This window comes from Protopterus annectens, chromosome 13.part0 (assembly GCF_019279795.1).
Source record: "Protopterus annectens isolate FY-2018-M chromosome 13.part0, PAN1.0, whole genome shotgun sequence".
In the NCBI taxonomy this organism is placed as follows: domain Eukaryota; kingdom Metazoa; phylum Chordata; order Ceratodontiformes; family Protopteridae; genus Protopterus; species Protopterus annectens.
This window is the reverse complement of record NC_056747.1, coordinates 761,894,281-761,909,280: the sequence shown is the minus strand read 5'-3', so window position 1 is coordinate 761,909,280 and position 15,000 is coordinate 761,894,281. Positions and strand designations below refer to the sequence as shown.

At 38.2% G+C, this 15,000-nt stretch overlaps 1 protein-coding gene across 5 annotated transcripts in view; it reads left to right on the top strand.

Moving 5' to 3' along the window:
• The window catches only part of CORO6 (coronin 6), a 773,484-nt gene that overhangs the window by 669,566 nt on the left and 88,918 nt on the right, over positions 1–15,000 (top strand). For all 5 annotated transcript variants that reach the window (XM_044054466.1, XM_044054464.1, XM_044054462.1 and 2 more), the window contains one exon: positions 2,852–2,997. In XM_044054466.1, the coding sequence (XP_043910401.1) occupies positions 2,852–2,997 (146 nt within the window). The remainder of the gene's footprint in view (positions 1–2,851; positions 2,998–15,000) is intronic.

Here is a 15,000-nt window from a genome sequence, read left to right as displayed (position 1 = left end):
TTATGAATTTTGAAAGTAGACTGAGGTGCAAGTGCTTTCCAAAAGAAGAGTTTAGTGAGAATCTTGTAATGGACTCTGCATTTGTGGGGATCATTTAGAAAACTTCAGAAGGGTGATGGCAGTGCAGAATTTTGCAATTAAATATTAGCCAAGTTCATAAATCAAATGGCACAGAACCAGTGTTAATTTGTCAAATTACTTCTGACTTCTTTTCATACAATTATTCCTTCCTTTTCATTGCTTATTGTGGTCCCAGAATTGCTTCCTTTTTTAGATATATTTAAAATGAAGCCGTCCACCCCCACACAAACTTGTGTCATTCACAACACTTTTATTTTCTTTATGAGTAAGTGACATTCCACGGCTTGTACTGTACTGTTCACCCTGTAGCACTAAAACCTTGTTCATTCTGAATGAGATACAGATTTACCCCATAACATTCATTTTTACTCTATAAGAGGAAGGAAACTATCTTAATGGACATTTATGTATACAGAATTAAAAGCTTGTAGCGATATGAATTATGACATCTTTACATACATACTTTCTAATAATTCATTTTAATACTGAATAACCCTGATGTAACATTTTTGTGATGCTGTTTTGTCTTATGTACGTTATCAATGCACACTTAGCTGAGGCCCTGCCACTAATTAGTGGCACACGACTTCCGAAATGAGGTTATTTATGCCTCTTCATTCACTGGAAACACCTTGCAGAAAGTAAAGTACAGTCTGTATGTAAAAAATAATTTTCTGCATTTGACTTATGAAACCATCCTACATAAAGCCCTTGCATTTCTAATAGCTGTAATATCAGGTTGGACATCTTCAAAACTTAATCTGTGGTAGTGTGAGCTTGGGAACAAACCAGAAGCTTGCGGAGGTACTGGGACAGAAACTAATGAGGATCATAGTTCCTGAGTGAAGAGCACTGGTATTTTGTAGTCTGCCAACTGCATGCTGAAGGTTATCTCAGTCTATAGCACTACATTGAGTAGCTGTTGTAAGATGGTGCTTAGCACTGTAACACTATCATGGAGGAGAAATCTAGTTTATGGGATGGGGTTTGTAGAGGCTGCAGCAAGTCTGCCCCCCCACACACACACACACACACACACACACACACACACACACACACACACACACACACACACACACACACACACACACACACACACATTTACCTTATTTTCTGTCATCTGACACCTGTAGTGGAGAAGTCTTGGAGTATAGTGAGACCCAAATTTGTTTTAAAGAAAGACACTGCAGTGCCACAACCCTGTTGTATTGTAAAGGTTTTAACATCTTACAGATTTATCCAGTTTGAACATAAATGTAATTTTGGTATTGAGCCTGACTGCAAATTTTGAGTGCCAGATCATATGTTTGTTATTTGCAAGCACGACAGTTTGATCTATCATTTTAATAAGAATTTTTGACAGTTAATGAAGCAAACATAGTACTGATAAAAGTAATAGTCCAAAGCTGTGAATGAATGACTGACCAGAAGAATTCATATTTTTGCTGATGACATTATCAAGTCTATGTTTAGTTTGAGGAGGAATATTTTCCTGTATGAGTACCTTCAGGACCCATAGATCAGTGACTTATTTGCTGTCAGAGTTTACGTTTGCTTGTTTACTTACTTCTTAGCATGTATTTTTGTTTCTTGGATCATTATTTTCATTCTTAGGGATCACCACATACTGGACATAGCAGGTGTGAAATATGTTACAAAAACTAATTGGTGGCAGAATGATTAGGTGATAGTTACATAAGTAGCTGAGGAGCAGGTAGTTTGTGAAGGTGCACAAGCCTGCTGCCATGGGATATTTTGTAAGAGGGTTAGTACAGACTGGTGCCAACATCCCAGGTGACCTAGTGCTGACCTGCCAAGATTACCTGCTCCTGACATTCCAGGACAGCCTGCTTCAGACATCCTAGGCAGTCTACTTGAGACATTCCAGTACAGTCTGCCCATTGGCATCCAAAACCAAACTGTCCCTAACATCCCAGGCCACCTTCTCCTGACATCCCAACAGAGCATGCTCCTGACATCCCAGCCAGCCTTCTCCTGACATCCCAACATAGCATGCTCCTGACATACCAGCCAGCCTTCTCCTGACATCCCAACATAGCATGCTCCTGACATCCCAGGCAGCCATCTCCTGACATCCCAACATAGCATGCTCCTGACATCCCAGGCAGCCATCTCCTGACATCCCAACATAGCATGATTCTGACATCCCAGGCAGCCTTCTGACATCCCAACATAGCATGCTCCTGACATCCCAGGCAGCCTTCTCCTGACATCCCAACATAGCATGCTCCTGACATCCCAGGCAGCCTTGTCCTGACATCCCAACATAGCATGCTCCTGACATCCCAGGCAGCCATCTCCTGACATCCCAACATAGCATGCTCCTGACATCCCAGGCAGCCATCTCCTGACATCCCAACATAGCATGCTCCTGACATCCCAGGCAGCCTTGTCCTGACATCCCAATGTAGCATGCTCCTGACATCCCAGGCAGCCATCTCCTGACATCCCAACGTAGCATGCTCCTGACATCACAGGCAGCCTTGTCCTGACATCCCAATGTAGCATGCTCCTGACATCCCAGGCAGCCATCTCCTGACATCCCAACATAGCATGATTCTGACATCCCAGGCAGCCTTCTCCAGATTCCCCAGGATAGCAGTACTGCCACGGTGCCACTGTATACTCATATCATTCAGTATCTAGGTGCCAGTGTGAAAATAAAGATTTTTTTAAAGAATTGTTGTAATGCTGAAGTGTTACATGTGAGGGTAACTTTCCCATTTTTGTTGTTTGTTTCTTTTCACAGGGAGACAGTAGTATTCGATATTTTGAGATCACAGATGAACCCCCTTATGTCCATTACCTGAGTACATACAGCAGTAAGGAACCCCAGCGAGGAATAGGCTTCATGCCCAAACGAGGACTGGATGTCAGCAAATGTGAAATTGCAAGGTTAGTGTCACTTAACGCAGTAAACAATAACGGTACTAATGGTACCGCAGTAAACAATAACGGTACTAATGGTACTCCATTGATTCACATCATTTTGAGTGCTTTGTCTTTAGACTTCAGCTTTGCATTAGTATGTCTGCGATATTACTGAACTCCCTGACCTACACAGTAGGATAAAGCTAAGATTAGGGAGAACAGTTTTCACCAACTCTAATATCAGCATGGGCATCTGTTGCATTACTGTTACAAGAGTAGTGATGATGAAACACAGAAATGTGTTTATTTATTTTATTTGTATGTGCATTTGGTGACCAGGAAATGTCTGGCTGGGCTAAAAGCCCCTTTTCAGTAGTGGCCTGGAGAGAAAAGCTCCACCAAATAATCAGTGTCAGCTGTAAGAGTTTAATTAAGGTGACAGTGATAGAGATGAGTATAGGGTGCTTTGTAAGAGAAGTATTCTGATAAGTGATGAGGACATGTTGACTAGTAGGCGATATAATGGAGTGACTTTTAAGAAGACCTTTGAGGACAGCGGAAGCTGAATGGAGATAGCAGAAAAAGGATCTAGATCTCGGGATGTCATTATCCCCCTTTACTCAGCCCTCATTAGGCCAGTCATTGAATATAATGCCCCCCCTGTGGCATGCATCTCTCCAGACACATGCAACAACTGGAACACCCACAGAGATACCTTACTAAAATGATACAAGGTCCAAACAACATGTCCTACATGCTGCATCTCAAACCCCTGTCACAATACTCGGCATCCTGCAGACTGCTAAGATGTGACCTATGTCTGGAGTACAAGGCGTGCTCCAACACATTACTGATGGATTTACTAAACATCAGCAAGTCAAACAGCATCAAAAATAATTGCTCTAGGGATCTAAACCTCTTCTGCAACATCAACAGAATGCTTTGGAGGGACAGGTATATTCCTGTCCTTAGTCAAGCACAACTTAGATCTATGGATGGGAAATAGAAAATTTACCCCAGCTCTGTCCCTGTACTACTAATGGACAGAGGCAGCTCCTAAATGCTGTATCCCATGCATGGGTCCCCTCAAATTATCGATGGTATGATCCTAATTATTCTTATTAGGATTACTATATAATTATCGTCTATGGGATGGGTAAGACCAATCTGTAGCCATATGGGATAGGTTATTTTGAGCACAAAAAGGGAAATTGGCTAAGCTTAAAATGGCAATGAAAAGGAGAGAAGATTGTTCTATAGTTAGTGTAACCTGGAGGTTAATGATGGTGACAGATCCAGTTATCCATCAAATGAACTTTAACATGAGTTTTAAATTGAGTGTCTTTACTAGTTTCACAAATTAGTAAAGGAAGCAAGTTCAGAAAGTTTGGATATAGCACAGGAATATAGTGTTATATGTTTGATGTTTTTTTCTGCTCTGTTTTTTATTTCTAACACCTTTATTAAATTATCACTTAAGGCATAGCCATATATTTTAATAGAAGAAAGCAAAACCATATTAACATATTCCCAGTTGCAAACACTATACATCATATATATATTCTTTTGTGTCTTTATTATCAATTCAGCATTACATACATTGATCAGTTCCTTCCTTCTCGTGAACCTCACTCCTCCACCAAAACATTATTCTGCATGTATTGTTCCCATAATTTCCATTTTATTATGTATTTTGCTGCTATCCTTTTCTAAAGATCCCACTTCCAGTTCTTTTACCTGTGTTTTGATATTCAGTATTTCAAATACAGTTGGTTTAGACTTTGATTTCCATTTTCTAGTAATTACTTTTTTGGCAGTCACCAGAATTAAACTTAGCAATGCCTTACAATGTCTAGTGAATTCAGATCCTGTATCCCAGCTCAAAAAATAATTTTCTTAGTTACACCCGTTTGCTCACCCAATATTTCTGCTAGAGAATTTTTAAAGTTTGCCAACTCATTACACTCCTAAAACATGTACTCAATAACCTCTTTCTTCCCTATTGTACCACCAACATTTGCCATCTACCTGAGGAAAAACTCCTTGGAGTCTGCTCAGGGTATAAAAATACCTGTGTACGCACTTCCACTTGAGAAGTGTGAAGGTTGGTATAGTTGACCTTTTTTTTTTTTTTTTTGCAGCTTGATGGATGTGACGGTCAAATTTTTGATTTGCATCAGTTGTGAGAGCTAGATAGCGGAGGTGCAGCGGTAGCGTTGTTGCCTCACAGCAAGAGGTTCTCCCGTTCGATTTTCAGCTAGCGTGCAGGGAGTGCCTTCTGTGTGGAGTATGCATGTCCTACCCGCGGTTGGGTGGGCATTCGAAAGACATGCGTAAATGGGTGTGCCTTCATTGAAGGTTGAACGTCGAACTGGCACCTCAGCATTCTTGACAATCTACTGCCAATCATTAGCGGACCGGAGTTCCGCTGTGGCGACCCCTAACTGGGAAAAGCTGAAAGACAACCACAACAACAACATCAGTTGTGAGAGCTAGAAGTTTAGAGTGGGAGATACAGTCAATAGAAATTTCATTAGATGATAGTATAGAAATGTTGAAGTGATGTTTCTGGTAGGTGTTAGGAGTAGCATTAAGGAGTAGGTTTGAGTCTTTTGACTAATATTTGGTTGATCCAAAGAAAAGATAAATCCGCAGACAACCAGGCTGAATCGAACCGTTTATTAAAACAACGTTGAATGTTAGCACTTTCGGGTGGAAGACCCTTCCTAATATCAGCACAAATATGTTGTAATGCTTGAAAGACAAAACTATGTCCCTTATAACACAAAAGGGGATGCTGAATAAACATAAGATACCGTCACACCAGCGACAGAGGAACAGACCCTTTGGCAATAAGAGCTGGGTTCCATTACACATTACTTACAGTAGTGATATTAAATGTGTGCAAGATATCATCAGAGACAATTGGAAGATATTGAGAACTGATGATACATTGCAATATTTAGTAGGTGAGCAACCTAATTTTGTTTTTAAGAAAAATAAAAACCTTAAGCAGATCCTTTGGGATCGCAAGGTTAGTACTAATAAAGACTATGATAGGATGGGAACATTCCCATGTCAGCACTGTAAGGCTTGTAAATTTATAAACAAAGATATTTGTTTTGTACACTCTGTGACTCATAAGAAATATGTACCTAGAGTATTGGCCACATGTCTTTCTCAGAATGTAATCTATCTAGCTACCTGCACTTGCTGTGCCTCATTATGTAGGCAAGACAAATTGTAGGCTAAAGGATAGAATTTTAAGACATCTATCAGCAATAAGATTACAAGACAAGCACAATGCATTGGCTGTGCACATAGAAAGTTATAAGGGACATAGTTTTGTCTTTCAAGCATTACAGAATATTTGTGCTGATATTAGGAAGGGAGACATTGTGAATAACACCGAATACAATGAAATCAGATGGATCATTGAATTGGGAGCAAATAGATACCCAGGTCTTAATGGTGTGGTGCCTTTAAAGCCAATACTTAGTAGGCATAGACCATATATTAATTTGCATTGATTGTTTTATTGTTTTTACTCTGTGATTGGATGACTTGTCTTTTAAATAATAATATTTCATTTGAATGCTGTATGTCTGAAGAAGGGTCTTCTACCCGAAAGCGCTAACATTCAACGTTGTTTTAATAAATGGTTCGATTCAGCCTGGTGGTCTGTGGATTTATCTTTTCTTTGGATTTGTGTTGTTTTAAGCCACAGACTTTTGGTTTCTGTCCACCTTACTTTAGTTCCAATATTTGGTTGATGAGAAAGATGACTGGGTTTTACACTGACGTTATTCCATTGTTTTGGAATAGCCAATTGTATTGAGGTCATCAGCATACTGGATAATAGAGGATTTGTGAGAGTGTGGGGGTAAAACACTGGTGAAGATGTTGAATAAAAGAGAGACTAAGATGGACCCCTGAAAGACTCCTGCAGGAATCGGGAAGAACTGGATGCACATTGTGACCATTTGACACACTGTGTTCTATTGGAGAGGTAAGAGTTGAATCAGGAGAGAAATGATGTGAAGAGACCTAATAAGAGTTTTGAATGAGTGAGTTTTGAATGAGTTTGTAGTGGGAAACAATTCCGAAAGCTTTTGATAGACCGAGGAAAACTGCTGATACTATGGATTTCTTGTGTCTGTGTTGGTGACTAGTATCTACAAATGACAGTAGTGCAGTGTTAGTACAGTAAGAAGGACAGACTCAATGTTGAGATGGTGATAGAAGGTAATTAGATAATAGGTATTAAAGTAATTGGCTATGAATGTATTTTTCTAGGATTTTGGATATGAGATAAGATGGCAAAGAATAAAAAGTTAGTGAGTTCGGTAGATGTGCCACTTTTATGAAGAGGTAGGGTATAGGCTTAATTCTAGGAATAAGGAAATGTGATTCTTGTATTGATCTGTTAATTAATATAGATATTGGGTAGGTGATGACATTGGCAGCAATTTAGAGGTATTCACTGTAGAAATCATCAGGGGCCAGTGAGGCGGACTTTAGTTTGGAAAGCTATGTTTTTATATTTGAGGTTATTTGGAGTTATTGCACTGTGATGGTGTACCTTGGGGATTTGGTGAGGTATTATAGCTTGACAGAGAAGTTGCATCGTTGATGAAGTGCAAGTTGAAGATACAGTCTGTATATGTTTGGTGTAATTGTATAAGGATTAGGTTGTGATGGTTTATTTGGATTCAGGAGTTGAGAAAAATCTGCCTCAAATATTTTGGAGGTATTAGGTGTTTGATAGTTTAAGATGCAATTTCTCTTTGTCTAGAAGACTAGGTCTTTTGTGGTATTTTGTACACTACAGTATGCTTGGAAGCAATATTACATTATGTGGGTTCTCAAAGTCTTTCAGTCTGTGACTCTTTGTCCAATCAGCTGTTTTGTAAGTAGAGTTAGCCAATGGAGTACTATTAGCCTTAACCTGTTTTCTTCTTTAGGGGCATGTTCATTTAGACTGCCAAGAAATACATGGCTAAAATAGTTGACTGCTTCTTCAAGGGGAGGGGCTGTTTTAGAATATTGCAGTTATAGAAATTTTGGAATTTTTAACTCTAATCTTTGACTCTAGATAGGTTTGGGACTTTATTGAAAATGGATGATTTTCTTTTTGGTGGAATGGTGGGAGAGGCTGAAAAAAAAGGTGGAGTGGTGATCACTTAAAAGAATCAGACAGTACTGTAGTTTGGATTATGCTGTTAGGGCTATTTGTTAGAAATTAGTCATTAGCTGTTTTAACCTGTAGGGTTAGAATGTTCATTTAGCATGCTTAGAAATATGTGGCTAAAGTGGTTGACTACTTCATTGAGGGGGAACTGTTTTAGAATATTTCAGTTGTAGAGATGTAAGCATTATTCAAATCCTTCTGTTCAATATGGATAAGTTTTGGACATTAATGAAAATGGTAAATTTTTGGATGGAGTAGTCAGAGCGGCTGACAAAGGCAGGCTGGTGATTGCTTAAAGAGTCAGATTGTGTGTTATTCATTAGAATGCAGTCACAGATGGTATCAAATCCTGAGGAGGTATTAAATCTTGTGGGAGTAGAGGTTAGTTTGGAGGAAATAAAAGAGTTAGCAGAAAGCAGGCAAAGAGTGAGTATCTGTATAATGGGAGAAAGGTTCACAAATGACCCGTACTTCATAGGATATATTGGCAGATGACCAGGATAAGATGTCTTCAGTTATTAGAATGTTACTGGTTTTATTGGTGGGGGGATACTGACACCTATTAAACATAGAGATATTTTGCAGTTTCAAAACAAAACCAAGAACCAAGCACTGACAAAAAGCAAGGATCTGTATTCCAAACTAGTAACCAAAAAGAGTTAGTTCCTCATACAAACCACCAACTACTTTAATATAATATTAAAACAGTGAGCCAACAGTAACACACCAGCTTACCTCTTTTGTCTCCAAATTACACCAGGACTTCTTCAGAACACTGTAATTAAAAGTACAGACGTCTAAATCCCTTTCATTGCTGAGGTCATCCTTTAATTCCAATTTTTTTTTAAAAACTGCATCTCCCAAAATACATAGCTCATTTTACTTATTAACTAAAATTACATACATTTACTAAAATCATATAAAAAATGCATTAATTGTTGAACACTGCTCACACACTGTGAATAAATATTTTTATACATATTTACAATTTTTATCTTTTAAGTTTCAAAATACTTTTAAAAGATACAGTCTCATTTAACCCCAGAAACTTATCTGCTGTGTTAATCAATTGCCATCTTAATTTCAGCACTTCTAATTTAAGTTTCCTAGCCCCCTCTCATATCTACACAGATGGCATCCATAACCCAAAATTTAAAATGTTCTGGAAATTAATTAAATGTCTAGCCAGAGCATTCCACACAGTGCTTTTATCAATATTATGTGCATGCTGATATATTCGTTCTTTAAACATTCTCTCGGTCTTACCAACATAAAAGCCTGGACAGACTTGGCAAAGTGCCACATAGACTACTCTCCTAGACGTACACTTATCCACTTTTCGATTGATCCACTGTCTTCCATTTATGTTTCTTTTCACTCTCCAATATATGCTTACATTGTGTATATGTACCACATCTGTACGTACTGTGTTTGTTGGTGCTGTGGTACCACAGAAGAATCAACCAGCAGAATGTGAGCAATCCAAAGGACACCAAGTTTATTGAAGTTAAGTGCTTTCCTCTCTATTACAGAGACTTCCTCAGAACAATATTGCACAAAAACCCAGCCAAATATATACCCACCCCTCAATTAACCATTCAAAATTGCGCCAAAAATTTTAAAGCAATATATTCACATCAAATTACAGCAGTAAAAATATTGCATATAGCAAATAACAAAATTAAATAAATCTTACCATAAAATATTATATGTTAAATTATTAAATAAAATCCATATAAATTTTACTAACCTAAAATTCGATCAAGTTTTAAAACACTAGCAATGCTTATAGTTTCATTGATACCTGGATAACAAGAGGCATTTAAAAACAACTGCCATCTCAATTCCATCATATCCAAAGCACATCTGTAATGCACCCCTGTTCATCCAGCACTAACTGCTGTAAAACCAAAAATGTAAAATCATGTGTTGGATTTTCGTTGATATGTCTATACAAAACACTAATAACCCTACAATGTCTGTCACCCAGATGTTCACCTATTCTTAATTTAAAATTTCTACAGGTTTTCCCAATGTATAAACTAGAAAATTTTCCACATTTAGCCATATACACAACAATTTTACTATTACAATTGTAGTGGCCTCTAATATTGACAGTCTTCCGATTAACCCTAATTTGACCTTCAGTTTCCATTATAAATGGACAAAAAGAGCAGGAATTACATTTAAAATTACCTACTTTTCTATTGATTCTGCCTTCATGTCTTTACTTTCCAAAATGTTCTTTATAGATTTGTCCCTCCTAAAAATGTCTCGGGTTTTTACTAACTTTCAACCCAACATTAGCATCAAATTGAAGAATCTCCCAATTGGCATTTACCACATCAATAATACTGTTGGCCATGCCATTGTATGTCAAAATGAAGGCTGAGTTGTAAAAAACTTTATCATTACTAGATCTATTAGTACTCACAAATCCGTGGCCCAATATGGGTCTATAAAAACCTTGTTTACATTTGTGGGTTACCTCATGAGCAAGATCATCCAAAAGACAGTCAGGATATCCCCTTTGTTTAAACATATGTGTAATAAAATGTAATTCTACCAAAAAATCCACATCAGAACTCACCATTCTGACAGCCCGCACCAACTGACCTTTAACTACAGCCCTCTTTTGATGGTGCGGGTTCCAGCTCCCATAATCCAAATAGGAATTTGAGAATGTGGACTTTCGGTGAATTCTGGTGTTAAAATTCATATTACACCAATCTATCTCAAGTTCTACATCTAAGTAGACAATTTTATTCTTACTATAAACATAGGTAAATTTTAAAAAATCAACTGTTTCATTAATATATACCAGAAACTCATTTAAACTGTCTTCTGTACCTTTCCAAAGAAGAAACAAATCATCCAAGAATCGGGTATAGTGTGCAATATTAGACATGTACCGACTATTAATCAAAAATTCCTGCTCCCAATAAGACATAATAAGGTTGGCAAAAATGGGGGCACATGCCGCCCCCATTGCCACTCCTTTCACCTGTTTATAATACTGTCCCTCAAACCAAATGTAGTTATTTTTTAAAACTAATTCCATAAGTACACTCAGTTTGTTGATTAAATCTTGAGAAAAAATATTGGTTTTATTAAGTTGTTGTTCTAACCAATAAATACCTAAATCATGGGGAATAACAGTAAACAGATTAACCACATCAACAGTGACCATAATCATATCAGTGGTTAATTCAATGCCATTTAATCTGTCAATAAATTGCCAGGAATCTTTACTAATATAATCAAAAAAACCCAGGCACTTCTGCATTTCATGATCTAGGTATTTGGCAATAAAATAAGTCTTGGACCTTTTACCATCCACAATGGGCCTGAAAGATGGATTAACCAGTCCCTAGCTTTTTTACAATTATTCCTGGTTTGATTTTCAACTGCAGCCTCCTGGTTAAAACATACTTTTAAATTTAACTTCCTAGTGTATCTCTTTAAGTCAATAATAGATTCCGCCAAGTTGCCCACCCTACATGGAATGAAGGTGAAACCTTTGGCTAAAAAATCAGCATGCTTTTCCCTCACAGCCAGCCTTGAATAATTATAAATTTTGAAATCACCCTTACTATTAGTGACTATCTCGGGCCTAAGCCCTTCATTATTTAACATTTGATTGTCAAGACACTGTATCAAAACATCCAACATATGTTCACAATTGTCATTACCGTTTGTATTAGACATTAAAAATTCAGGACCCTCATTTTCGTGATAAACACATTTGTCTCCAAATTAATGTATTCAGTAGTCATACCATGTACCTTCTTGTTCTCATGGATCTTTTTTTCTTTTTCTTTTTTAATGTTACCTACTTAGGCTTTATGAATTTCTTTGAGATACTTAATTGTTCTAGAATGCCATGTGAAGATGTGAAGATATGAAGATGAGAGCAGAAAAAGGTTGGTCCCCTAGCTAGTTTGTATGAGTGTTACATCTCCAGCCTATACTCTTATCCTTCCCATATCATTTGCCCATGATTGTCATGCCCATTTCCAAGAAACTTAGTATCACAGCTCTCAACTAGTCAGGGACAATTCTCAACAGAATCAGAGAGAAATACAGAAATAATCAGGAACAATCAGGGAAACTTAAAGCATTAGTAATGTTACCCTGAGACATTGACAGAATAAGGAAATGTGAATTAATAATAATTATTGTCATTATTTTTTAAGTGTAATTCACCACCTTTTCTCCAAAAGTCACCCATTTTAGTAGGGATTAACAGGGACAGAACTAAAATTTGGTTCAAAATCAGGGATGTTTCAGAGGTATACTTAGCATTCCTGAAGGAAGGACAGGAGGGAAACCTGTAGACGAGTGATCAGCCGAATAATAAGATGAGTGGATCAAACAGTTCAATAGGATAAAAGTGAAGAGGACACGAAAACAAAAGCAATTCACCATGTATTCAGAGTTACAGCAGAATACCCTCTGAAGTCCACATATTGCAAGTATGACTAATAAGAAGCTAATGAATAACAGCATAAAGTGACAAAGAGGAAAGAAGAAGACGATTATGATGAGAGACATCAGTGTGCCACAGGCAGATTGAAATATGCAATCCATAAAAAAAGTATTTATATACGTGACCTAGAAGGGTTTGAGACAGATGAAATAGTTAAACCAGGAAAGGCAGAATTCTTAATCACATTCTGTATAGGGGGATGAAGTGATGGTTTTCAGGTCAGGGTTTCACTGGCTAATAGTTATCATGCAACAGTGTTGTTTACACTGACTATGGAGAAAGAGCCAAGAGGGGCCACAAAGGCCAGGGTCTGGGACTATAAGAGAATGAACTAGGATAGAATATGGGGCTCATAAATGGGGATCTTGGAAGGTAGCAAGAGTGCAAGGAAGCAGAGAAGCCATTAAAATATACAAAAGATATCTGAGGAGTAAGGGGGGAAAAAGGTTGTCGAGAAAAAAAGAAAAGTAATACTGGCTTGTTTCCCTAAAAAATGAAGAGCAGTCATAACGGAGAAAGAAAAAATATAAAGACTAGAGGAACAAAGTGGGGAATCAGTGGAAAGTACAAGCAGAGGTAAAAGTTAAGGCAGCAAAATACACCAGAAAGCTAAAATAAGAAATGTAGAAAAGGTTAGTGGCAAACATATTATTCTACAGCTGTAGGTTTTCTTTTCCGCAATCTTCATTTGCCTACTGTGTGACTCTAGGCAGTATCCTTAAAGGCAGAACATATAGTAGCCCAGGGACTACAGACAAGTCAGTTTGACTTTTGTCACAGACAAAAGGGTGGGAGAAATGCAAAAATCAAGACTTTAAAATTCCTGGAACAGTGCATTGCTCGGTGAATTCCAAGATGGATTCACTGCATTTAGATCATGTAAGTCAACTGTTTCAAACTCAAACTTTTCAAGGGCCAGATAAGGATGAATCCCCTGAGCTGGGGGCTGGACTGATGCTGACCAAAAATAAAAAAGAAAGGTGACCAGTATACACACACACACTCACAAACACACAGCAGTCACTTTCACATGCACACATGCAGATACACACAGTAGTCACATCCACACATGTATACACAGTCACATGCACATATACAGATACACACTGACAAACCCACAGCAGTCACATTCACATGCACACATGCAGATACATACAGATACTCACGCAGACAGACACAAAGAATAGTCACATTCACACATACGCGCATAGTCACATTCATACACATGCACACACACTCACAAATGCACAGCAGTTACACTCATATGTACACATGCAGAGACACACACACAGACACTCACAAAGAGAGACACACGCACAGAAGTCATATTCAGACACTTACATGAATAATCACATTCATACACATTCACATGTAGTCACATCCACATACATACACACATAGTCAAATTGCACACACATTGACAAACACAAAGCAGTCACATTCACATGCACACCTGCAATCACTCATACAGGCACACACACAGGCACAGTAATCAGATTCACACATGTAAACGTATAGTCACACACACACACACACACACACACACACACACACACACACACACACACACACACACACACACACACACACACACACACACACACACACACACACACACACACACACGTGCACACACACACACAACTTACAAATATCCAGCATTCATATGCACACATGCAGATGCAGACATTCCCACACACAGTAGTCACATTCACATATGAAGATGCAGTCACATTTACACACCCACAATCACAAACAAACTGCCGTCACATTCACATGCAAATACACACACAGACACACACACTGTAGTCACATTCAAACACATACACATGTGCGCGTGCACACACACACACACACACACACACACACACACACACACACACACACACACACACACACACACACACACACACACACTGCATCTACATTGTACTGCAACTTCTGTTTTTTTTCTGTTGCAGCTGTGAGGATGACTTCTTATTATCTGCATAAACCTTAGGATAACAATTTCTGTCCTGCAAGTGTAGCCACAACTCTCCTCTGTTGGGTAGCTGCTGTCACACTGTTACTTTCTGCAGCTCAGACCAGTAGCATAATTACTTTAAAACTGTTTTGAACTACATGAAATATCTCTCTGATTGTCTCATTATCAAGCAGCATGAAGTAACATCAAGCCAATGAGAGCAAAAAAAAAAAAGCCACAGGCAATCCAGTCCACAAAGGTAAGCAGTATGGAAGTTAGTGCAGAGGACTAAGGCTTGGAGCTGTTAACGAGCTGCTTCCTGTAGTCCAGGGTTTGATTCCTTCACCCTCTATTCTGCCTACTATGTAACTCCGAGACAGTATT